Source organism: Neovison vison, chromosome 1, assembly GCF_020171115.1.
Source record: "Neovison vison isolate M4711 chromosome 1, ASM_NN_V1, whole genome shotgun sequence".
In the NCBI taxonomy this organism is placed as follows: domain Eukaryota; kingdom Metazoa; phylum Chordata; class Mammalia; order Carnivora; family Mustelidae; genus Neogale; species Neogale vison.
The window spans coordinates 170,948,876-170,975,984 of record NC_058091.1 but is presented as its reverse complement, the minus strand read 5'-3'; the positions used below and the strand labels follow the sequence as shown (position 1 = coordinate 170,975,984).

Genomic DNA, 27,109 nt, shown 5'->3' with positions numbered 1-27,109 from the left:
TAAAAAAGCACCAAGATAAGTTCCCTGGGTGGCTCAGTCGGTCAAGCACTGGACTCTTGATTTTTGGCTCATGTCATCATCTCAGTGACCTGAGGTCGAGCCCTGTGTCGGGCTCCTCACTCAGTGGGGAGTCTGCTTGTCTCTCTCCCTCTGCCTCTCCCCCTGGCTCTCATGGATACACACACTGTTTCTCCCTCTCTCTCTCAAATAAATAAATAAATCTTTAAAAAAAAAAAACTAAAATAAAAGTCTTCAAATCTTAAAAGCCCATATTTATTTATTTATTTATTTATTTTTTAAAGATTTTATTTATTTATTTGACAGAGAGAAATCACAAGTAGACGGAGAGGCAGGCAGAGAGAGAGGGAAGCAGGCTCCCTGCTGAGCAGAGAGCCCGATGCGGGACTCGATCCCAGGACCCTGAGATCATGACCTGAGCCGAAGGCAGTGTCTTAACCCACTGAGCCACCCAGGCGCCCCCATATTTATTTTTTTTAAAGTATTTATTCATTTGAGAGAGAACAAGAGAGAGAGCCTGAGCAAGGCAGCAGTAGGCAGAAGGAGAAGCAGATTCCCCCACTGTTTTGTATTTTTTTAAATGGCTCGACCAAGAGTTAAAATAACTAGAAAACATTCATTTATGTTTCTCTTAAAGATCCAGTAATAGAAAATCTCCTTATTTTAATCACCTGTCATTTTGACGGTTGTGACCGAGGGCCACCTGTGTGTCACGTCGGTTGAGAGGCTATGAAGGATATAGAAATGTGCCAACTATAACCCTGATTTCCAGAAGCTGACAATCTAGTCAGAATTTACATGGAATTACTGAACAAATTGCACATATTTATTCCCTTCACACACACACACACACACACAGAGTTTACTGTTTACTATTCCGAAAGAATAATTATCCATAGACTCTGAGGGTACCACAAAAAAAAAAAAAAAAAGAGTCAAATCCCAAGCCCAGGTTACTCTTGATCTAATGGAGAGCAGGCAAGGCTGGGGGTGGGGGTGGGAGTGACAATTAGGATCCAGTTAAGTCAAGAGCTTGAATAGAGAAGTGCACAGGATTCTGTGGAAGCATGAGGAAAAGGGAGTCAGGGAAAGCTGCCTGGAGGAGGGGGTGCTGAGTGGAGAAATATACGAATTAACCAGCTGGGGAGACTTCATCGCTGGATGTTCAAAGTGCCCATATAAGAGAGCCTGGGAGAGAGGAGAAGAGGAAGGTGGAGGAGGGGACGGGGCGGGGGGTGGGGCATGGGGTAGGGGTAGGTGGGCAAAGCCTCCTTCCGACTCTGAAGAACTGCTGAAAGCCCTGAGAGTGTGGCAAGAGATCCATGTTGTGAAGAGAGAGTAGAGTTTGGACTTGATCTTCAGGGCAATGGAAAGCCAGGGAGAGGTTTTAATGAGGACAGTGATACGGTCGTTGGATTTCATTAGGGAAAGATCCCCTGGGCCTCAGGGTAGGAGATGGAATGAGGGGGCAAGAGGGAAGGGAGCATAACCCAGTGAGGGCTGCTGGGTGAAGACGGTGGTGGTACAAACTAGGGAGCACTGGGGGACACAGGGAGGTGGGGATGGAGGTAAATGGAAGAGGCTAATTGGATGGAGGAGGTGCTTTACGGAACGGGGTGTGGAACTTTTCTTGCCTAGACAAGAGTCATCTTGAGATCCTCCGGCCTCAGAAGCCTCCAAGGCTAGGCTTCTGATGCCCCCAACTCCCAGAAGGACAGATTTCACTTCTGGGATCCCTGCCTGGGCCAAGCCGGCCTCATGCCCCATTCCTCCTGAGCCAGCAGTGCCCTCAGCTCGCCGGACAGAGTTCAGGAGCCTGGAGTTCCCAGACAGGGACTTCCTACCTTCTTCCACCCTCTGTCTGTGTTGATAGAGCACACGTTTCCCAAGACTTCACATAATATGTCAGAGGAATTAAATACATTTGCACAATATACTCTCACCGTAGACAGAGAAAACACTGGGTGACTTTCTAAGCCGAGTGACTCACACGATTTGAAAGACACACACTGCCGATCTATAACCAATAAAGCATTTTCGTGTTTCCTCCAGGATCCTAGTGTTCACAGGTGATTCCAATATTACACAGCAAACGTTGACAGACAGGACCTCACGTCCTCACCCCATGACTCACAGCTAAAAAGTAGGAATAAAAACAAACAGAACCCAAACAAACCCCACCCCGCAGAAAACCATCACTACCCCAAAACCCTCATTCATGGGAACGGGAGGAACCCACGTAGGCCCACTAAAAGGGTCCAGAATATCACCTCACTCCCATGTACGGGAAGAGGAAAGGACAGAATGTAAGAGAGGGAGCCGGGGCTAGAGGCTGGGAGGCTGCCAGTGAGTACCCAGGAGAGATCTAAATTCTGAGGACACGAAGGAATCTAAATCCTGAGGACTGGGCACACAGTATTATACAGAGAAATAGCAGACAGGCCCCTCCGTGTTCAGGAAGGTATAGGACACGAGGCTGGGAGGCAGGCAGGGCTGCCCCCAAAAGAGCAGTTAAATGGAAACAGTGGGCCCTCGGAGGCTCCTCTGTGTACCCTTTGACCTTAACCTGGGGCCCCCATAATAGGAAACCCATTGCATCGGAAAAGGAAGACGGCTCACCTGTTTTGGGAAGAGGGTAACTAATATTAAATAAATCTTCTAGGAAAGAGAAGATGGGACCTGTGATGTTCAGAGCAAAGTCTGCATTTCCGTTCTCGATGGCGTCTTTCCGGGCCCAGATGCGTATCTAAATCAAAACAATTCAGTGGCGATTAGGAAAAGCAGTCGTGACTTTGGCAATGGGGGGGGTGCTGCCTGCACCAGTTCCCTTAATGCTCTAGAGTCCAGACCTTACCTTTCCAGAAGCAGCTATGGAACAGAACATTGGCAGGTCACCCCTGAACAGCATGGGTGGGGGGTTAGAGGAGTGCCGACACTATGCAGTCAAAAACCTACAGATCCCTTTTGGGTCTCCAAAAACTTAACTGTGAATAGGGCTGCTATTGACTGAAAGCCTTACTGATCACGGGAACAGTCACTTAACACATATTTCGTCTCTCTGTTACACACTGCTTCTTACAAGAAAGGAAGCTACAGCAAAGACATTATTAAGGAAATTGTAAGGAAGAGAAAATACACCTACAGGGCTAAACTATACACAAAATCTGTGTATAAGCGGTCCTGCTGGGCTCAAATCTGTGTTGTTCCAGGGTCAACCAGAAACGTGTACATGTAGCCCTGGAGAAGATCCAGAAGGCTGTTGGCTACGATGTGAGCAGTGATTCTCTGGAAAGGGTCATGTCAATGTTTCCCAGTAACACGTCTAACTTTGAGAATTCAGAAGTAATCCTTGTACCCGTATCTACCCCGACAGGAAGTGTAGACTCTGTCTTTGAATGAAAGGGCGTCTTGGACCCTTGCTTCCCCTTTTTAGGACCTATTTCCAGTGTTCCCAAACAGAACTGTGCAGTTAGCAGGGCTTATACAGTGTGGTACGGATTGCAGGCGTCCGCATCGTGCAAAAAAAAATTTTTTTTAAAGATTTTATTTATTTATTTGGCAGAGAGAGAGATCACAAGTAGGCAGAGCCAGGCAGAGAGAGAAGGGGAAGCAGGCTCCCCGCTGAGTGGAGAGCCTGATACAGGACTCGATCGCAGGACACTGAGATCATGACCCGAGCTGAAGGTAGCGGCTTAATCCACTGAACCACCCAGGCCCCCCTACATGGTGCAAATTTAAAATGGCTTCTTCATGCTTGTTAATACTAAGGTCGTGAAGAGGGTGAGCTTCAAAGTTTTAAACAAGATTATAATTCCCTTCATTCAAAGAAGTTCACCAGGAGTTTTATGGTTTTACAGCCGTGGTGTAACTGAATCACAGTCTCTGTTTATGATATTTCCTCTTTCGTATGTAAAGAGACATCCCTGCCTTGGTTTGTTAGTTTAATGTGACCGAGCTATTGTTGGGGCCTTTGGGAACTGATTTTGCCACTCTGGTGGCTCCTTTGCTTCTGTTTTATTATTGTCATTCATTATTATTATTATTATTTATAAAATATTGTAATTATTTGAGAGAGCAAGCACAAGCAGGGAGAAAGGCAGAGGAAGAGGGAGAAGCAGGCTCCCCGCTGAGCAGGGAGCCTGATGAGGGACTGCATCCCAGGATCCTGAGATCATGACCTGAGCCAAAGGCAGACGCTTAACGACTGAGCCACCCAGGTGCCCCTCGTTATTATTTCAATATGCAATCATTGTCTATGCCATGACAATAGCATCCGAGCACTTTTTGATGGGGTTGCTAGCATTAATGCCAGGGAACAAGCACGAAACTCAAAAAACCCTGGAATGAAAGTTAGAAATGAGGGGGCGCCTGGGTGGCTCAGTGGGTTAAGCCTCCACCTTCGGCTCAGGTCATGATCCCAGGGTTCTGGGATCGAGCCCTGCATCAGGCTCTCTGCTTGGTGGGGAGCCTGCGTCCTCCTCTCTCTCTCCCTGCCTACTTGTGACCTCTGTCAAATAAATAAATAAAATCTTTAAAAAAAAAAAAAAAAGAAAGAAAGTTATAAATGAGGGAATTAAGGTAATTGTCCTGACATGAATACCGTCAATTTGAGAAGGAGTTCTCTGCTGAACACCAGAGAAAATGCTAGAAAGATGAAAAGCAGGACAACAATATTTGCAGAATGCTGAGCTCCAAGAACGCATTCACCTTCCTCTGCTTGTATTTCTGCTGGGAAATTTGTCTTGAATTATGTGAATTTGGAATTATGTGAGGTCTTCAGGAATGTTCCCTTTTCACAGAATGCAACCACCTGCTTCTGGGGCCTCTGACCTCATGCTTTTCGGCCTCCCCCACGCTGCAGAGGCCTCCTTCTCCTGGGAAGGAGGCCCCAGGATTCAGCCCTGCCCCTACACTGCGCTTACCCCACCTCCACCTCTAGTTTCAGCCAAGGGGAAGATGGCGGCACCCAAGCCCACACCCAAACTCAGTGGAAAGAACACACCTTCCCCCTGCATTCAAGGTGGATGCATTTTTCACTGCAACATTTGGGGAAATAACTGAACCTCTGTAGGATCCACTTTCAGTGTCAAAAGCTCCTCCCCTAAACTACCATCTTATAAGCTAAAGGGGATGCTGACAATGGAGACTTCAACCTGCATGGGGGCGGGGCTAACACCAAACAGTGAGGAACACTTGGGAGATACAGCTATAAAGCTCCTTCAAAATCACAGCTCGCTGCCCCCCAGTGTGATCTTGGGGTCCTCCCTGCACCCAGCAGACCTCAACACCTTAGAGAGTTTGAAAATTTTTACATGTGCCTGTGTGCACTAAGGTCTACTCAAAAGATGTTATTTCCAACCTTAGGTCGGTGTTTCCTCGTGTCAAGGATTAACCGCCTTTTCAATCTCACTAAATTTTTATCTCTTCCTTGACAAGCAATTGTTTGTATCATCCAGACCCTCTTCCAAGAGAACATTCTGGTTCCCCTGTAGGATAGACGGCAGACTCCTTCCCTTTGTAGAGAGCTGAGCCTGCGCCAAATGCAGCATTCCACTGATAAATTCATCCCAAGTTTCAATGTCCTGGCGAAGAACATGCTTCTCTTAGGCCCGTTCCATTTCCTCTTTGCTTCAGTGACAGCTGGTTTTCTTTTCAGGGCTATCTTTCACCAAGAAGTGGATGGGCCCCTTTTTCTCAGACTTTCTGTGGAAGGGCAGCCCCGAGAGCCACAAGCCACTTGAGCTGTGGGAGCTGACACATCCCCTTGGGTGACTCCATCATGCCAGGTCCGAAGCAGGTGTTTCACATCATGCCTGAGGAGATTTGTCAGGAGGGGTCTTGAAGGTTTCATGTGGCCTGTGTTCCATCTGTGAATCTGAAAATCCCACCAGTGTCCCTTTGGGAAGAAAGAAATCAGGCCGCAGCCAAGAGCTGAGGAGAAGCTGCAGTTTGCCTGGGAGACGGTACAGTTCATTCAACCTTCGGAGGAGTATCTAGGAGTGATTCTCCCCCTGGCCAGAGGCTTGTCTACTCCACAGTACAAGTCCACGGTACATGCCTGGAAAATGCTGGGCCCAGGACAGAGTCTCCGCCCACTCTGGGGGCTTGATTGTCCTCAGCTCTGGGAGGTGGACGCCAGGAGAAAGAACACAGCTTGCGGAATTGGCCTTACTTCCCTCCCTGCTCCAGGGTGAGCCGTGAGCCAGCAGGTGAAGGACTGCTGCAGGTACCCGGATTATTTGCCCCAAGGGTGACTACAGAGGGCAGGCATAACTGGGCAGAAACAAGGTGTTGGGACAGGGCACCTCCTTCACCCAGCTCTGGAGAAGTGCTGGGTGCTCCTGAGTTGAGCCAGCCCACAGCCCTGATTCATCACCTGCAGGCACCGTTTCCCCCATGGTGGTTGTTCCCAGCTAGGACCTGGGGCTGTTGGGGGTGCTGGACACACTGTCACCCCCCTTCAAGGCTGCAGTCACCTCATGGACTAAATGGCCGGCATACCTGAGCTTTGAGGTGCTGGTGTGAGAGAACCATGGCATCCCATCTGTAAAGCTTCCTTTCCTTTTCCTTTTCCTTGCCTTTGCCCTTGTCCTTGCCCTCCCTTCCCTTCCTTCAGTCCTTCTGTTCTTTCTTTCTTGATGTTATTTATTTATTTGGGAGAAAGGGAGCAAGCATGATCAGGAATAGGGGCAAAAGGAGAAGCAGACCCCGCCCCCAGAACATGGATCCCAATGGGGAACTCAATCCCAAGACTCTGAGATCATGACTTGAGCTAAAGGCAGATGCTTAACTGACTGAGCCCCTCAGGGGCTCCCCAAACTAAGAGTTTCAACAGAGCTTGGAAACAGTCAAACGGGCCACCAGGAGGTGACGATGGGAGATGGAGGTGTAACCCTCACGGATGCAGAAGGAACGGCCCAACCATCCGCAGCCAGGACGGAGGCACCCTTACCTGGATGGTCTTCCTCACTCACCTCCTTGCCCCTTTCGCTTCTGTCCACGTAGGCATAGTCACATACGGCCAAAGCCACTAAGTAAGTCGGCATGTGGGGCGTCGTGGAAAAGGTAGTGACGGTCCACTCGCTTCCGTTCGTGTCTCTCCTCAAAGACTGACCTATGGAAACCAATTTCAGCCCAGATCACCGCAAACCGAAGCACTAACAGCCACCTTTGAAACGATGTGTCCGGGCGTGTGTCACCCAGTGACTTCCTTCCAGCCAGTCCCCAGAGTCCGAGCCGTTTGGCTTTCTCCATCCCAAACTCATCAAAACCATATGAAGTGAAACAAGTCAGAGAAAGACGAACACCATATGACTTCACTGATGTGTGAAATTTTTAAAAGCAAAACACATGAACCAACCAACCAACAAGCAAATAAACTGGAAACAGGCTCATAAATACAGAGAATAAAATGGCGGTTGCCAGTGGGACGGGGTTTGGGGAAGTGGGCAAAAGGGGTGAAGGTGGGGGTGCCTGGGTGACTCAATGGGTTAAAGCCTCGGCCTTCAGCTTGAATCATGATCTCAGCGTCCTGGGATGGAGCCCCGCATCGGGCTCTCTGCTCAGCAGGGAGCCTGCTTTTTCCTCTCTCTCTGCCTGCCTCTCTGCCTGCTTGTGATCTCTGTCTGTCAAGTGAATGAATAAAATCTTTAAAACAAAAAAGGTGGGGGGTGAAGGTGATCCACAGCTACAGACTTCCAGTGATAAAATCAATGCCACGGAGGGGCGCCTGGGTGGCTCGGTAGGTTAAGCGTCTGACTCTTGGTTTTGGCTCAGGTCATGACCTCAGGGTTGTGAGATCGAACCCTGCCTTGAGCTCCGTGCTCAGCATGGAGCCTGCTTGAGATTCTCCGTCTCCCTCTGCCTCTGCCCCTCCCCCTGCTAGCATGCTCTCTCTTTTCTCTCTCTTAAAATAAATAATCTTTCTTTTTTTTTTAAAGATTTTATTTATTTATTTGACAAAGAGAGAGATCACAAGTAGGCAGAGAGGCAGGCAGAGAGAGAGGAGGAAGCAGGCTCCCTGCTGATCAGAGAGCCTGATACGGGGCTCGATCCCAGGACCCTGGGATCACAACCTAAGCCGAAGGCAGAGGCTTTAACCCACTGAGCCATTCAGGTGCCCCTTAAAATAAATAATCTTAAAAAAAATATTAATGCCATGGTGATAGATTGTACAGCATAGAGAATGTCATCAAGAATCCTAACTTTGTATGGTGACAGAAGGTGACTACACTTCTCACGGTGAACAGTTCTTAATGTCACAGAATTGTCAAATCTCTACGACGTACCTCTGAAACTCATGTAATCGCTTATGTCCATGATACTTCAACTAAAAACAAATGAAGAAACAGCACTAGGAAGATCTAAGGACAGCATCTTTCCTCTGAATCAGTATCCTGAACAATACTGATGGAGTGCTAAATCCACGGGCACTAGGAGGCAACTAAGACACAACCCACTTCTTCTTTTTTCCATCACTTCTGTTTCCTAGACCTGTCCAGCTCTCAGAATACTTCATCTAGAGCCTCCCAGGCCCACAGAAGGTCAAGGAAGGGCAATCTGACCATTGTCAGGTTTCAGCAAAGTCTTCTGTGGAGGCAGTCTTGGTCTTTAAAGCCGGGGACCGGATATCTGGTGTGAATGGGGCTGGCATACAGTCAGTCACAGGGAGTGGTGGGGACCACAGTGGTGGGGACTGGGGGGCCATCCGCAGCCGACAGCCTCTCATGAGCTCTAACTATTGCTGTCACGAAGGACCTGCATGCCTGGGGTCCTTAGATCTTCTAAGTTTACAAGGAAGTAAAAGATCTTGATTTTTATGAGAAATCTCTGGATTTTTAGAAGTTCAATCCGAAGAGGGGAAAAATCATGTGAGCCAAATGAAACACATCTGTGCACCAGATTCAGACCAAGTCTGCTGGCCTGTTATCACTGATGATCGATATGGAAGGCCAAATTTGCAGGCAGATGGGCCGCCAAGGAGTAAGAACAATGTGGTGTCCCCAGTTTGCAATGCAGAAAGAATTGAGATTTACCATCATTGAGATGCTGGTGCTGATACGGACCCCAAGTGCCCACTTCCTTAATTATAATATTCTGCCAATGCATGGTCTAGAAAAGCTGTTGATAAAGGTATTACAGGGGTGCCTGGGTGGCTCAGTGGGTTAAAGCCTCTGCCTTCAGCTCAGGTCATGATCTCAGGGTCCTGGGATTGAGCCCTGCATCGGACTCTCTGCTCAGCAGGGAGCCTGCTTCCTCCTCTCTCTCTCTGCCTGCCTCTCTGCCTACTTGTGACCTCTCTCTCTGTCAAATAAAATCTTTTTTAAAAAAAGGTATTAGAGAGTTAAATATATATAGTACACAAATATATGCCTGTATACATACACATACATATGTATCATTAATATACACATATACATGAGGACAGGAAACATTACTTACCCAGCTTTGGCATGTTGGAAAGGGCCACATAGCTCGGATCATGAATAATTGTAACATTAAAAGTTGCCTTTAGAGCTGGCTCATCAAAACAAGGAAACACACTCCTGGCAAACGTGGGTTCCATCTGAGATGCCAAAAGGGCCCTGCAATACATTTTTGGGAAAAATCTATTTATTTTTGTTTCAAACTAGGGGAAACAAAAAAAAAAATATGGAGGGATGATGGCTTATAATTATATTCAGGAAGGAGCTAGAATGTTTCCCTTCATCTTCCTCGCTGCCCTTCCAGTTAAAACACACACATTCGTTCTCACCACACCTTGGAATTCTTGTAAGACCTAAAATACAAAGGACCTATTTAATTTTTGACCACAAAATACTATTTACTTCATTACGTCATATGCCTTTAAAACCCTGTGCAAACAAAATAGGAACAAATATAGCAAATACGCAATGACAGGCTTTTGAGAACCAAGTTATTTTTTAAACGAGGGTGACTTTTTGGGGAATGGACTATTGCTCTCATCTTCCACTGCAGTGCAAGCAACGTCTGCTGCAGAATGTCTGCATTTTTATCTTTTTGTCACATGGTCCCTCTTCTTCCTGGTTGAAAATTTAGAAAAGGTTTTATTCTGCACCCACTGGGGTAAGTGATCTAAGTCCATGCCAAACGAAAAAAAAGAACTTTCATTTACATTTAGGTGGATTTATCAAATCCCTACTGCTCCTTCCCCCATCTCCATGGAAAATTACAAAAAGTGACATTACCCCACGGCACACTGGTGATTTACTAGGAAAAGTTTAGAGACAAGAGGGCCCTGGGCTAATGAAGAGATCTGCAGGTTCAGCCTCTGTAACATGGTCTGAATCTAAGAGATGGGTCCTTGCTACCAACTTTCTTCTCAAAATAAACCCACAGTCTCATTAAGACTTGGCCACCTGGGGCCCTGATTTGGAATGACAACTGTGGATGCTAATTCCTTTTTTTTTTTTTTTCCTAAGGTCCTGGGGCTTGGTGTCCCAGATGCATTTACCCTTGTTTCAGGACCAGCTCTTAGATAAATAACAGGGGAATTCAACGGGTGTGGAGGAATATGGGCCCCCCCATTATCACACTCATCTCCACTCACCGCAAGGCCCCCCACTGACATGCAAATTCACATGCAAATTCACATGCCTCTCCAGGAAGCCAGCTGGATGTGTTCATAACCTCACTGTGACAAAACAGTAATTTTCTTTTTTTTTGCAGATTTAATTAATTTTATTTTTCTTTCACATGTTTTTTATTAACATATAATGTATTATTAGCCCCAGGGGTACAGGTCTGTGAATCACCGGGTTTACACACTTCACAGCACTCACCGTAGCACATACCTTCCCCAATGTCCCAAAAAAACGGTAATTTTCAACAAGCCTGTCTTGCCCTATATGTTTCCTCCCACTTAACTTTGCCCCAGCTCGCAGGGACTGGAAGGTGGCCCATGATCTCTGACCTCTGTGAACTCTGACCTCAGCCACTTTGGCTGCAAGACTTTGCTCTGAGTCCTGCTAGCTGAGCACCCCTTAACACCGAGTCATGCCTTCCTGCTCCTCCACCCAGAAAGTAATGGCACTATCGACCTTTTATTGCTGTTTGAACTTTCACCTTATTCGTGACTGAATTTATCAATGAACAACCTACAGATTCCCTATATTCCTTTCAGTCTCCCAGATTGCTCTCCATATAGCTGAACTGTAGCAGACTTCAAGGAGGGATAAGTTAACGGGGTCGGGGTGGAGAGCTGGAAGTCACCAATGACAAAGGATTTAGACAGGTGTCAAAGGTCACAGTTGAGGTCAAGCTGAAGACAACCGTAGTCGTCTTCCTAATAAAGTTCAAACTACCGGAAGTTAGGGGTCATGTATTTCCTCTTTGTATCATTTTTAACACTTGGTGAAAACATGGGTTTGTAGCAACTGAGTAAGTATTTTCTCAGCTTGGGAGGGACTATAAAATAAAGGCACCTTGATCTGATAGCTGTATATTTATAAGTACACAGTTATTTTACCGTGTCTGTTGCCCTGGTATTTGTTTTGTAGTATTGGTTGCTATCTTTAAAAGATAGGTGATGAGGTAGAAAAAAGTCAAATGATTGACAATGTAGTGGGAAGAATATTGAGCAGGAAGGGGGGTCTGGGTGGCTCAGTTGGTTAAGCGACTGCCTTCAGCTCAGGTCATGATCTCAGGGTCCTGGGATCGAGCCCCATATTGATCAGGGCTCCTTGCTCAGCAGGGAGCCTGTATCTTCCTCTGCCTGCTGCTCCCCATGCTTGTGCTCACTCTCTCTCTCTCTCTGACAAATAAATAAATTAAATAAGTAAAGCTTGGGAACACCTCCACTGCCGTTTCTGCACAAAGCATATGACTCTTGAGGAAGTTGTGAGGTGAGAATATCAGACTCTTCAAGCAAGTGAGAAAGTTGTATGCTCTTCAAAAGGGGCTACTCTACCTCTGAACCAAATAATATACTGTATGTTAATTAACTGATTTTAAATTAAAAAGGCGGGGGGGGGCTACAGGTTCAAAAAGGCTAAGCAGAGACAACCAGCTCAGAGAGTCACCGCTGTAACAAACAACAAGCACATGCCTTCCCGTTTTGTGATTCAGGCCTCTAGAAAAGTGCAATAAAAGAAAGTCTTGGATTTTACTCAACTATTTCCTTCCCTGGTTTTCTGCAAACAAACAAAACGGGAAAGATCCCTATAACACACAGCCTTTCTGGCTTGCAGTCTTCACTCTCAAGGTCAGGACCAGCCAGCAGCACACACGATCTGGTTATGCCACATCTGGGAACTGAAGGCTGGTATTAGTTCCCCTGCTCTCTCTGCTTTGGACTCAAGCAACCGTGTAAGGATATCCTGACCTCAGAAAAGAGAACCATCCATCCTCTGGTGCCCTCAGAGCTCACTGAAACATGCTATTACAGTGCCTGTGAAGTCCGGGTTGAAAGCGGTCAGCTGGGGCGGGGGGTAGTTAATTTGGGAGAGTTTGTCTCGTAGGGGCTTGGTATTTCAAAGCCACTCTCCTGTCCTCTGGTATAGCCAGAGAGTCCTGGACTCGCTACGTTCTTGTGTCGGAGGAGGTCTTGGGGTCAAGACCACATGATGTCCTTGGGCGGTCCATCTCCTGCCACATTAGAAATATACACTCAGTAAGGTATTTCATTCCAAGGCATTTATGGCCGCCATATGCCTACAGATCAAGCTACCAAGTGCTGAGTAACATAACTGGCCAAGGGTTAAGTAAGACCTGAAAGTGGTCCCCACTGAGTTGTTTTTGTACAACAACACACTCAGAAATCCAAATGTTTAGTAAAGACGGATGTTACACCACTGGTCTGCGGTTCAAGGCTTGGCCCATGAATCATATTTGTTTATTACTTGTGTAACACGATCTTAAAACTGAAGTTTCCACCAGGCAACAAGGCATAATAAAGGTACAATTCCAGAAGAAGGTGCCAAACCATGTTATGAAGACTTTCGAAGTGGATGGCCTCGAGAACTCACAGGGCCTTCTTGGGCTTCTCAACTCCATCAAAGATAGATGCGGGGGGGTGAGGGGGTCTGGGTGGCTCAGTCGGCTAAGCCTCTGCCTTCAGCTCAGGTCATGATCCCAGGGTCCTGGGATCGAGCCCTCCATTGGGCTCCTTGCTTGGCAGGGAGTCTGCTTCTCCCTCTGCCTCTGCCCCTCTCCCCTCTGTTTATGCATGCTCCCTCTCAAATAAATAAATAAATAAATAAAATCATTTAAAAAAAAGATATAAGGAAGAAAGTTCAGGGAATGGAGACAAGAGATGGGAAGAGAGATTTCTGTGGCATAGTTACCCAAGCCCTCTTGATCTCAGGGTGCTGGGAGGAGGGCAGCCCCTAACCAGGAGGAACTAGAAGGGGAGAAGGTCTCTCAGAGAGTAGAGGGTGTTTCCTGAGGCTGGGAGACTTGGAAGCTGGTACCCAGCATCCTGGTGGGAAAGCCAAAATGGACACTGGTCCGAGTCTAACTCCTACCAGGAGGGACTCTGAAAGGCAGGAGGACTGATTGCTTTGAAGGTAGAACCAGAAGAAGAGGGCTACTATCTTGGGACCCATGTCAACCCCAGGTCAGGGATATATGTATGTATGTATGTGTGTATATATATATTTATTTCTTGGGAAAGTTATGTGCCCTGAGACATGGAGTGAGTCAGTACAGGGCCTTGGGTTCTGTCCAACAGGGCCACCAACAGGAAGCTGGAGAGGCACCCCTGCACATCCCGGGGTGGCACTGAGGAAGGATTCACGAATGACCATAAGAACAAACAGAGGAAGCAGCCTTCAGGGTCAAGAAAACTGTAGGAGAAAGAGGAAAAGTGAGAAAAAAACATTTGAGGGGAAAATGTATGTGCAAAGCCAGAGTCAGACCAAATGGCGAGGTAAGACCTGCTCTATGGGTCACCTCTCTCCGTCTCCCCCAGTCCCATAGGACCTGCTGGGGGACCAACCGGCAGCTCTCAGGATGGAAGAAGGGGAGATGAGAACCATGAGGTGGAAAAATGGAAACATCACTGCCCCTTACCCCTTACCTCACTGCAGGCTTCTAACCCAAAGCCCCCAACCACCACTTGGGGAAGTACGCACGGAGTGAGAGAAAGGGAGATTCCCCAGTAAATGAAGTTCAAGGCTTGTAGTATGACCCAGGACTGAATTCTCTAATTTTTGCATCTGGACAGTGTTTGTGACTTCGTGTACGTAGGTCATCTGTCACCGAAGAATGAGCGGTAAATTATGGGCTGTTAGAGTATTTAGGCAGAAGCAGGAAAGAAGATCTCAGAGACTAAATTGTAAAGGACAGTGGGAGAAATGCAGTTGCACTTTTACTGAGCTGTGAGGTGTGCTTTCTCGATAGGCTGGCTACACTGGTTTGCAAAACATACAGGATCTGAATCTTGGATGAGCAAAATCATCCCCTAGAGAAGACGGCTCGGACCCATGAAGCATGTGTGTTCAACGCCTCTATAGGATAGTGAAATGACCTTTTTTCTCTGTGACACCAACGACATCCTGTGCTTGGCTCTGGAGTTCACTGCTTGTTTTGATACTTCTAAATTCTTTCCTAATATTACTCAAATTTCTCCCTTGTGTGTCATACCCTGAGGAAGGTGCCAGATTTCCTAGCATAAACAGCAACTGGAAGGAAAACTTTTTCAATTCTCCGTTCACTCTTTCTATACCTGCGCACACTGATTTGTGCCGATCTCACTGTTCTCCCCTTCATTTGTCCCTGATCAAAGATCCAAATTTTCTCCAGCCATTTCACACTAGTGAGCCCACCCTCATCCCCTAAGGATCCTAATCTCGTTTCTTTCAATACCTCCCTATTCTGTCTAATATTTTATTAAAGACGTGGCAGGGTCAGAAAAGCAAGATGTATTTCCTAATGGACACTGTGAATGAGAATGGAATTATACATTCTTCCACCGAATTTCAAAAGTGAAAGAAAACTTGGGAAAGTCCCACCATCTTAATTTATAGATGTGAAAGCTGGTACCCTGGGAATTTATACAGCTGGGGAGACAATGAGTTAAGTAGCAGGGGTAGTACCAGAACCAGGGCTCTGGGTCCCCAGCCTATGGTCCTTCCCAGCTCCCTTTCCTGGGGCCCTTTTTCATGCTTTTTAGAACATAATGTAATAAAAACTACAAGCCAACTAAGAGATTGTGAAGAAGACTGAGGATTAACTCTATGGTTAATAACATTACCAAATCTAGAGATGATCAGACTTCTGTTTTCCACCCCGATGGAGGAACATAGGCTAGAATTAGCCCTCTGTTGAACACAACTACAAACTCTTATAAAATATATAGAACAACTGTTCTCAGACACGGTAACAGAAAGCACAGGGCTGTGATTCCCAAGAGAAGAGAAACTAATGAGGTGAACTCTACAATGACCTTGTCTACCCATAAGCAATTTCTCAAATGCAGCACAGGGAAGGGAACAGAAACTGAGTTCAGGGGTCTCACCCAGAGGAGGAGACTATGACTGATGCCCGGAGAGATCTAGATAGCTAAAATCTGCAGGGCAAAAATCTGCACAGAATCCGCTCCTCCTCCCCGTCCCCATTGCCGAGTCTTTGGTGAAATATTAATCTGTACTTTAGGAGGTCAAGTAAAGAAATGCTGTTGGGGGAAAGAACAGATACCACAGAGGGGAAAACCAAACAATTCCTAGAGCTCACACGGTGCTAGGAGTTGTTCAAATTCCCACAAGCCAGAGTACAGAAATCTCCAGAATGATTGGATTTTTCAACAGAGACCAGGAAGGTAATGCCTAAGCAATGAATTAAAGTAGGTCTAGAGTAAAGGCGACTTTTGATTCATTCTCAAAGCCATGGGAGATAAGGCAAGGATTGAGAAGGTCACCATATAACTTATGTACCTATCTAAAAAAGACAGCATTCATTAAAGCAACATAACAAAATATTGCATTCAGCAACATAAACTTTGACATTTGTCAGGCACTCAATAAAAAATGAGAAAATGCCCAAATATTTGGAAACTAGGGTTATTTGTAAATAACCCATGAGTCAAAGAAGAAGTCAAAAGGGAAAATATAAATATGTTGAAATGAACAAAAATCTTAAAAACATGAAATTATTTGTGGCATGCCACTAGTTCAGTAGTTAGTGGAAAATTTATGTCACTAAACACCTATGTTAGAGAAGAAAAATATTTTTTTAAATATTTTATTTATTTATTTGACAGAGAAAGATCACAAGTAGGCAAAGAGGCAGACAGAGAGAGAGAAGGGGGGAAACAGGCTCCCTGCCGAGCAGAGAGCCCAACGCAGGACTCGATCCCAGGACCCCGAGATCATGACCTGAGCCGAAGGCAGAGGCTTAGCCCACTGAGCCACCCAGGCGCCCGAGAAGAAAAATATCTTAAATCGATTACCTCACACCCATCTGAAGAAAAGAGAAAAAGAAAAGGGGGAACCTGGGTGGCTCAGTCAGTTGAGAATGTGGCTCTTGACTTTGGCTCAGGTCATGATCTCAGGGTTGTGAGACTGAACCCTGCATGGTGCTCTGTGTTCAGTAGGGACTCAGCTTGTGAATTCTCTCCCTTCTTCTCCCTCTATCCCTCCCTCCCTCCCTCCCTCCCTCCCTCTTTCGCTCTCTAAGATAAATAAATAAATCTTAAAAAAAGAAAATAGAAAAAGAAAAGGGAGCCCAAAATAAGAAGAAGAAAAGAAATAATAAAGAATAATATGTAAATCACTGAAATGAAAAACAATAGAGAAAATCACTGAAACTAAAAATTGATTCTACAAAACGATTAATAAATTATATAAATCTCAAGGCACACTTATCAAACTTATTGTCTATCAGAAGTAGAAGAGACCCTGGAGAACCCCACCCTTTTAACTCTCAAAAAAGCTGAGGACCCTGGAGTATAAGTAACTGTTTAGACAATAAGTAAGTGCCAGAGGTTATATCAAAACCAGGACTTAAGCTCCCATAAGAGAGAAGACACAAATGACCAATGTCAGGAATGAGAGAGGTGACATCACTACAGACTCTACAGACACTAAAATAATAATAAAGGAATGGTTTAGAAACATTAATTATACTTAAATTTGACAACTTTGACTAAATGGGCAACTTCTTGCACAACCCAAACTCCTAAAGCTTACTCATAAAGAAACAGATAAGTAAAATAGCCTTTTATTCATTAAAGAGATTTAATTTGTAGTTAAAAACCATCCCCCCAAAACTATCAGGTCCACATGGCTTCATTAGTGAAAGTTAATCAAGAATTTAAGAAAGAGTTTATACCAATTTCATATAAATTCTTCCGAAAAATTAAAGAAGAAAAACTTCTAAATTTATTATTTGAAGTCAGTGTTATTCTGATACCAAAGATACCAAGACACTGATAACCAAGACAAAGAGAAAGAAAACTCACGAATGTGGATACAAAAGTTAAAAAAATTTTAGTAAATCAAATGCAACAAAACATAAAAGGATAATATATCAAGGCCAAGTGGAATTTATCTTTCAAATACAGTATTAATGTATCATTAGAAAAATCAATCAATGTAATTTACCATATTAACAGACTAAAAAAGAAAAACCATATGATCATCTCAAAGATGCAAAAAAAAACATTTGGCAAAATCCAGCATCCAATCTGATAAAAATTCTCAGAAAATTAAAAACCAGAAGGGCACTTCCTTAATTTGATATAGGGAATCTACAACAGGGAGGATGAGGAGGAAGGGGAAGACGAAGAGGAGTAAAAAGAGAAGAGGAAGAAGAAGAAAAACTACAGGAAAAAATAATAATAATGTAAGACTGAATGCTTTCACCTTAAGAAAAGGAACAAAACAAAAGCTGATTGCTAGGGCATCTGGGTGTCTGGATAACTTTTATCCAACACTGTAATAGACACTCTAGGCATGGAAGTAAGGCAAGGAAAAGCAACAAAAGGCACCTAAAGTAACAAAGACATAAAACTGTCTTTATTTGAGGTTATTTTTCTATATAAGTATAACTACTTATATAGAAAAGCTATGGAATTGTCAATTTAGTTAAGCTATATTCATAGATTGGCACAACATAGGGAAGAAAGGCAGAAAAGGAGTTGAAGACAGAAATAGGAACAAAGAACAATAGCAATAAACAGAAAACAATAGTACACATGATAAAATTTAATTCAACTATATCAGTACTGATATCAGAAATGAAAGAGGAGTCATCAGTGCAGATCCCATGGACATTAAAAAGATAATAAGTACTGTGAACTACTCTATGCTCACACATTTGATCTTCTGGATAAAATGGACCAATTCCTTAAAATACATAATGTGCCAAATAAAAAAAGCAGAGAAATGATTCCTAACACATTCTGTGTGGACGGCACTACCCCAATACCAAAACCAGACAAAACATTACAAAAAATATATAAAACTATTGACCAATATCTCTTATGACCACAGATACAAAACTTGTTAAAATATTAGCAAACCAAATCCAACAATGTATAAAAAGAGTTATAAACCACAAGCAAGTGGGACTTACCTCAGGTATACAAGACTGGTTCAACACATGAAAATTAATAATGTCATCCATCACATTAACAGACTACATAAGAAAAATCACACAATCTTATCAATAGATGCAGAAAAAGCATTTTCTATCATTCATGATAAAGACTCTTAGTAAAATGGGAATAGAGGGGAGCGTCCTCATCCTGATAAAGACTATGAAAAGTCTACAGCTAACTTCATATGTAACAGTGAGAACTGAAATCTTTCCACTAAGGTCAGGTATAAGCAAGGATGTCCCCTCTCACCACTCCTCTTCAACATTGCGCTGAACACCTTACTAATGCAATAAGTCAAGACAACGAAATAAAAGATGTATAGATTGCAAAGAAAGAAACACTTTTTAGTCACAGATGACATGATTGTCTATGCAGGAAATCCAAAAGAATAGACCAAAAAACTCCTACAACTAATAAGAAAGGATAGCAAGTTTACACTAGACAAGACGAAGATACAAAAGCTGATTGCTAGGGCATCTGGGTGTCTGGATAAGAGTCAGATTATCAAGATGTCAGTTCTTCCCAACTTGGTCTGTAAATAAAATGCAATCCCAATAAAAATCCTAGCAAGTTAAGTTTGTGGATATCAACAAACCAATTCTAAAGTTTATATGGGGAGACAAAACATGCAGAACAGCCAACACGATATTGAAGGAGAAGAACAAACTTGGAAGATTGACACTATCTGCCTTCAAAACTTACCATAAAGCTATGGTAATCAAGAGAGTGTGATATTGGTCAAAGAATAGACAAACAGATCAATGGAACAGAATAGAGAACTCAGAAAGAGACCCATACAGGTACAGCCAACTGATCTTTGACAAAGGAGCAAAGGCAATGCAAGGAGTAATGATAGTATCTTCAACAAATATTGCTGGAACTACTAGACATCCATGTGCAAAAAAATTGAATCTAGACACAAACCTTACACCCTTCACAAAAATTAATTCATAATGGGTCAAATTAAGTTACAATGGGTCACTTTAAAATGTAAAATTCAAAAACATAAAACTCCTACTAGAAACATAAGAGAAAACCTAAATGACCTTGAGTATGGGTAGGTCTTTTTAGATACTACACCAAAAACATGACCCTGACAGAAATAACTGATAAAGTGGACTTCTTTAAAACTGAAATATTCTGCTCTGCAAAAAATAGTATATAGAGAAAGAGAAGACAAGCCACAGACCAGGAAAAAAATATTTGCAAAAGACATATCAAATAAAGGATGGTTATCCAAACTATACAAAGAACTCTTAAAACTCAGCAATAAAAAAAAAAAAAAACTGAATTGAAAAATGGGCCAAAAACCTCAACAGACAACTCACCAAAGAAATTATACAGATGGCAAATGAGCATATTAAAAAGTGCTCCACATCACAGATCACCAGTGAAATGCAAATTAAAACCACAATGAGATAAAACTGAACACCCCTACTAGAATGGCCAAAATCGAGAACACTGACAACACCAAATGCTGTTGAGGATGTGGAGCAACAGGAACCCTCATATATTGTTGGTGGGAATGCAAAATGGTACAGACCCTTTGGAAGTCAGTTTTGTGGCTTCTTACAAAACAAAACATATTCTTACCATATGACTCAGCAATTATGCTCCTTGATATTTACCTAAAGAAGCTAAAATTTCAGGTCTGCACAAAAACCTACACAAAGAGTTGAGAGCACCTTTTTCCATAATTGTCAACATTTGGAAGCAACCAAGGTATTTTTCAGTAGGGGAATGGATAAGTAAACTATGGTACATCCAGACAATGGAATATTATTCAGTGTTGGAAAGGTATGAACTATCAAGACATGAAAAGACATGAAGGCATCTTATTTGTGTATTACCAAGTTAAAGAAGCCAGCCTGAAAAGGCTATGTACATATAGTATGATGCCAGATATAAGACATTCTAGAAAAGCCAAAAACATGGGTACAAGAAGATCAACGATTGGAGCAAGGGATGAATAGGCAAATAACAGGATTTTTAGGTCAGTTAAAATACTCTGTATGATCTTATAATGATAGATATATGTCATTATACATCTGTCCAAACATATAGAATGTACAACATCAAGAGTGAGCCATAGGGTAAACCATGGACTTTGGGTGGTTATAGTGTATTGATATATTCATCTTTCATCACTCTTCATTCATCTTTCATAAAATATTGATATATTTCATCTTTCATTGATACATTCATATTTCATTCATTCTGGTGAGTGATATTGATAACGGGCAATGCCATGCATGTCCAGGTTCAGGGGTTAAATGGGAAGTCTCTGTACTACCCTTTAGTTTTGTTGTAAACCTAAAACTTCCCTACAACAGTCCTTTTAAGAAAACATTCCTAAACATGATTTTAAAATCCACACATCTAATTTTAAAAATTGGTAAACTGGGGTGCCTGAGTGGCTCAGTGGGTTAAAGCCTCTGCCTTCGGCTCGGGTCATGATTCCAGGGTCCTGGGATCGAGTCCCACATCGGGCTCTCTGCTCCACGGGGAGGCTGTTTCCTCCTCTCTCTGCCTTCCTCTCTGCCTACTTGTGATCTCTGTCTGTCAAATAAATAAATAAAATCTTTAGGTAAATAAATAAACAAATAAAAATAAAAATTGGTAAACTGGAAAAAAAATTAAAATAAAAATTGATAAATTGGACCTCATTAAAATTAAAAAACTTTTGTCCCCTGAAAGACCTTAGCAAGAGCATGAAGAAACAAGCTACAAGCCAGGAAAACCAATTCGTAAACCACATGTCTCCCAACAGACTCTGATCTACAATATATAATGAACTCTCAGGACTCAACGGTAAAAACAGCTCAATTAGAAAATGTTGGGGGTGGGGGGGCGCCTGGGTGGCTCAGTGGGTTAAAGCCTCTGCCTTCTGCTCAGGTCATGATCCCAGGGTCCTGGGATCAAGCCCCGCATCAGGCTCTCTGCTCAGCAGGGAGCCTGCTTCCTCCTCTCTCTCTCTCTCTCTCTCTCTGCCTACCACTAATCTCTGTCTGTCAAATTAATTACCTAATTAATTTTTTAAAAAAAGAAAAGAAAATGGACAAAAGCCATGAGGAGGAGACATTTCATCAAAGGCGATATGCGGATGCCAAAAAAGCATGAGAAGGTGCTGAGTGTGATTAGCCATTAGGAAAATGCAAATTAGGTGCGGGTAAGGGATAGCATGTCTGACTACGGATGAGAAAAATGCAAATTAAGACCACAATGAGATATCATTATATGTGTGTCATAACAGCTAGAATAAAAAACAGTGGTAAAAACAAATGGTGGTTAAGATGCAGCAAAACTACCATTGACACATTGTTGGTGGGAATGAAAAATAGTACAGACACTTTGGGAAACAAGTTAGCATTTTCTTAAAAACTGAACATGAAACAACCATGTGACCTACCAATTATACTCCCTTCCTGGGCATTTATTCCAGAAAAATAAAAACTCATGTTCAACCAAAACCTCACACAATTGCTCCTGGAACCTTTATTTGTAGTAGACAAAAACTGGAAACAACTGAATGTTCCCATTCAACAGCAACAGCTCACTCCCCCAGCTCCTAGCCACCAACATTCTACTTTCTATTTCTGAATTTAACCACTCTAAATAGTAGTTAAATACAATGTCCTCAAAGTTCATCTACGTTGCAGCAGCATGTGTCAGAATGTCCTTCCTTTTTTTTTTTTTTTTTTAAGTAGGCTCCATGCCCAGCATGAAGCCCAACACAGGGCTTGACCTCATCATCCTGAGCTGAGATCAAGAGCCAGCCACTTAACTGACTGAGCGACCCATGTGCCCCAGAACGTCCTTCCTTTTTAAGGCTGAGTAATATTCCCGCGTATATATAAACCACCTTTTATTTGCCCATTTGTCTACTGAGGACCATGTGTTCTGTCCACCTTGTGGCTATTCTGACTATGGACATGAGTGTATCATCTGGAAGTTTTGAGGGTGTGCCCCAGAACTCTCTGTTTGATAAACTCCCCTAGGGATTCTAATATACATTCAAGGTTTGTGAACCACAACTTGAATTCAGGATTTCCCCAAGGATAGATGAAGAAGGATTTCGGGTACCTCTCAGACACACTATTATAGAGAGCTGACTCACATATGAGAAAGTCAGTCTTTTTCACATTTTATGAATCTTTCTGGTAAGGTCAAGAGAAAAATCTTGGTTTGATGTTATTTATCTTGAACACTGGATTCTAATTTCTCCTTTTAACAAAGCGAGAGCAGCCTCAGATTTGGAGCTCCAGATCCTTCAGCAGATAATCGCTAACAGGTGAACTTAATAACGTCGTTTTTTCATCGTATTAATGACGCTACAGCACCATGACTATAAGTTCTATATGATAGAGTTGCTTTTTAATAGATCTACTTAATATTTTTTTTTAAATTGAGTGATATTTTTTTTTAAAGATTTTATTTATTTATTTGAGAGAGAGAGAGACAGTGAGAGAGAGCATGAGCGAGGAGAAGGTCAGAGAGCGAAGCAGACTCCCCATGGAGCTGGGAGCCTGATGTGGGACTCGATCCCGGGACTCCAGGATCACGCCCTGAGCCGGAGGCAGTCGTCCAACCAACTGAGCCACCCAGGCGTCCTGAGTGATATTTTTAAACAAAAGAATATGGCCAGAGGTATGTGAAGATGGCAAAACCCCGAAGAGTGATGTGCCAGAAAGTGAAGCCCGGGAAATACTGCTTTTAGGGACATCAGCATTTGGATTTTTCTCTCAGCTTCCTGCACATAGAACAAGAGCGGCGGACCCACAGAGAAGCACACATCTAAGGCATCCAACAGATGTCTCCTTTGTGGCAGAAATGGGATGGCCCCTGCCAGAGGGGGAAAGGCAGAGAACATTCCGGAAGCATCCCCAGCAATCTCTCAAGCCAGAAAATCGGGGACCTAAGCCTTAGAAGAATGAGAGAGCGACACTCTTCGAATATGCTGGAACGATTTTCTTTTCCTTTTGCCTTAATGTTGAGTAAAATTTTCTAAAAACTGCAGCCTGTCCAGACTGTGATAAAGGGTCACCAACGAAGAGAAGTAAACACGTTCGGCAATCCGCTCAGAGACACGGAGGGCCTGACTCAAGTCACACAGCTCAAACTGAGGCCGGGTGGGCTTCCAAAATCGGCTTCACCGCACTCATCCTGTCGTCCAAGTTCTTTGTGACCTTGGCTTCATACTCAACTGGAGGTTTCTTTCCCTCATGGTTTCCAAGGCAGAGAGGCAGAAAAGCAATTTCCAAGCATCAGCTCCTCTAAGATGCGGCGAGTGTGGAACTCTGCAGTGGTCTATGAACATCTGGGGGACCTTATTCGGATTTCTGCTTGTTTGAATTTTAATGTTCTCAAAATACGGTTTCTAGTTACCACTAGCGCTGGCAACACAATAGAAAAATGGAAAGGGAATTTCATTTCCCATATTTGTGAGGGCAGGCTCTCCAGGCCATAGACCTCATTAAGAAGAGATGGTTTAGCAAACGATTTACTGACTCGACAGCAGAAAATACTGTCCCATGTGAGGGCAGTGTCCTTTTTTCCCCCTCTGAAAAATCTTGCACTCTGTACAGTAATTACAAAAGGTTTCCTGTGCCCTTAAATCTGGTAACACAGCATCCTAATGAGAAAATTTCCAAAACTATTTTTCAAGCCTTGATGCATGTTCGAAAGAAAAAAAAAGCATACAGTCCTTAAAAACAAAAGTTACAGATTACACACCCAGCTGAGGGAGCTTATTAAACTTACTTTCAAAGCCCTGCCATTTTCGAAAATAATGCAGGAGATGATTTGGTGGGGGGGGCACTGAGTTCCTTTCCTCCAGGAACATCTGAGAACATTTTCTCTAATAATAAAAAGAGTACATGCACTTGTGTAAACCGCAAATGGTCCACCAGTGCGTGAGCGAAGAAGAGCGCCAGTGTGAAGAAAGATCCTTTCCAGTATCTTCCACACACACACATGGTTTCCCCGGCGCCCACCTGGGGTCAGTAACGTGGTCCAGGGCGTGGAAAGAGGCAGTTCTTGAGATGGAAACGTTCGGTGTGGAAAGTATTATCCCAGATGAGCATAAAGAGAACACATGCATGCTACGTGAGCTTGCAAACTCGGGGAGGTCTTGTCTCCGCTATTATTAATATTAATTACTATTACTACCATTACTACTGCTACTCCTACTGCTATTATTTTCTTCTTCCCGGGGAAGGAATCCCGAAAGCGCCAGCTTCCCCATCCTCTGCAGAGATGTTCAGAAAGCTTGGCAGGGGTGGGGGAAGCTGCGGCACAAGCACAAAACAAGACTCGCTCTCTAGGCAGAGGATGGGAGGGGATGAATTTAAGAGGAGTCTTAAGTTTTGGAGAACCTCAGCAAAAAAGGGAAGAAAAAGAGAAAAGATGAGAATAGCACCGACGTGAGGGTATTTGTCGCAAAAGCAGCAGCTCCAGAGCGCGCGGAAGAAAAAGAGAGCAGGGAGCTGAGCGCGGAGGCCGGCTCGGGAAGGGAACCTCGGGGCGCAAGGGCGCGACAGCCCCAAGCTTCTCCAAGGTTAAATGCCCAGACACCACCCGGCGATCTGCTTAAAACAGATTCCGATCCTTTGGTCGAGGGTGGGGAATTTGCAGTCTCGAACAAGCTCCCAGATTGACATCTTCTGCCGGCCCACGGGCCAAACTTTGAGGAGCAAGGGATTTGCTCACGGCGGCGAAGCCATCCTGGGTTAGAGCAAAGGTGGGGAGCAGGGGGCTTTCTGAAGACGACGGTAAACGTCTCAGGGGAGCAGCGACCTTGAAAGGGCAACGACAGAAACGAACTGGATGCTGGACGGGCCGGGGATGGTGCTTCGTTCGAATGAGCCAGAGGAAGGACCGCAGTCTGGTAGCCGCTGTTACAAGCAGGGTTTCTGAAGGGAAGGGGAGCAAGGAGGGCTCTACAAGAAAGCAGCGCGAGCGATGGGGTTTGGGGGGAGGGGCAGGAGACGCGCACCTGGACGCAGGCAGGCGGCTGGGCTCTCGGCGGGAGCCGGGGGACGCGGGAGTGGAGGGGACGCGGGCCGGCCTGCGCTTACCTGCGCTCCCCCTGGTCTGTGTAGACGCTGAAGAAGAGCCCCTCCCTGAGGTCCTGGTACACCAGGCCGGAGAAGCTGAGCTGCAGCTCATACCGCCCCCCGGGCTGCAGCGGGCCGCCCAGCTCCAGCACCATATACTGCATGTCGAACGCGAACCACACGTCGTCCACCGGCACGCGGCCCACCGTGCTGTCTCCGGCGTCGGAGGCGAGAGGACCCCGCACCTCGGCGCTCTCGCAGTCCAGGAAGAGGCTGTGCAGCAGCAGCCGCCTGGTGGCCGCGGTGCAGCGCACGGTGATGTTCACCCGACCCGTGAAGGTCAACGTCGGAGCCCAGGACTCGTGGGGCCGCAGCCGGGGCCACAGCTCCAGCTCGTAGTGCAGGGGCACGAGCCACGGCGGCAGGCGCAGCTGGTCCCAGGGTCCTGGGGGGCGCCCGTGGCCCGTGGTGGCGGTCACCGCCGGCTCCCGAGTGGGGCGGGTGCGCCCGGGGGGCAGCGGCTCTTCCGGCGTGCCCGGCGGGGAGGGCGCGGCGTCCGGGCCGGCGCGGTGGGGAAGTTCCGACGGCGGCACGCGCGCGCAGCGGCCGTACAGGGCGGCGAGCGCAGCCAGCGCCAGCAGGAGCGTGGCCGCCAGCCCGGCCAGCAGCAGGGCTACCGCGCGGCTCACGTAGAAGCCGGAGCTGGAAGGGGGTCCCATGCTTGGACTCGGGGCGAGGGCGAGGCGAGAGCCGGAAGACGGCGGCGGCACCAACCTTGCTCCGGGTGCTCAGTGATGGGACCCCTGCTCTTCCTCTCTGTAACGTCCCTCCTCCAATTCGTCGTCCTCCTCCTCCCCGAGAAACTTGGGAGACGCGAGCGCGCGGTTGGGACCAGGGCTTCCCCCTCCCAGCTAATCAGATCCAGGTCCCTGCCTACTCACCCCCGCCCCGCCAGAGCCTGGCGAAAGAGGCGGATCCCGCGCACCGACGCGCGCGCCCCTTTGGGTCGGAAGGGAAAGCCCAAGTGGATGAGGCTTCCAGAGTCGACGCGGGAAGGGGACGGTCGGAGCAAACTCGAATTTGGGACACCTTGGACGAGGATGTTTGAATTCGTGAGATTTGCTGGATGCGCCCCTCGGTGCAGTTTCAAGGGTTGTCGGAAAAGACACGAGCGCATAGCACACCCCGCTCCTTGACTGCAGGATCGTATGCGAATAGCACACCTGTCGGCCGCTACTGGGGATGCGAATGCTAGGGGGTGCGGTGCGGGGCTGAAGGATCTGGACTTTTGGAGACGCAGTCTGAAATGACTCTGGGTAGGTGGGGGGCTTCCTCTCTATCAGAACTCCCCAAGGCAGATCGTGGGACCCTAAATTCGCCACCTAAATAAGCTCGGGAATCACGCAACCCAGGCAGCGAGCAACGATGGAAACCAGGAGTCCCGCCGCGTTTCGGTGCTTGGGACGTGGGGCTGCGG

At 45.4% G+C, this 27,109-nt stretch overlaps 1 protein-coding gene across 2 annotated transcripts in view; it reads right to left on the bottom strand.

Moving 5' to 3' along the window:
* The window catches only part of LVRN (laeverin), a 66,255-nt gene extending 39,904 nt beyond the window's left edge, over positions 1-26,351 (bottom strand). For both annotated transcript variants that reach the window (XM_044263244.1, XM_044263254.1), the window contains exons 1-4: positions 25,654-26,351; positions 9,460-9,602; positions 6,993-7,132; positions 2,638-2,764 (exon numbers count right to left, since the gene is read on the bottom strand). In XM_044263244.1, the coding sequence (XP_044119179.1) occupies positions 2,638-2,764; positions 6,993-7,132; positions 9,460-9,602; positions 25,654-26,351 (1,108 nt within the window). The remainder of the gene's footprint in view (positions 1-2,637; positions 2,765-6,992; positions 7,133-9,459; positions 9,603-25,653) is intronic.
* Positions 26,352-27,109: the final 758 nt, after the last annotated feature.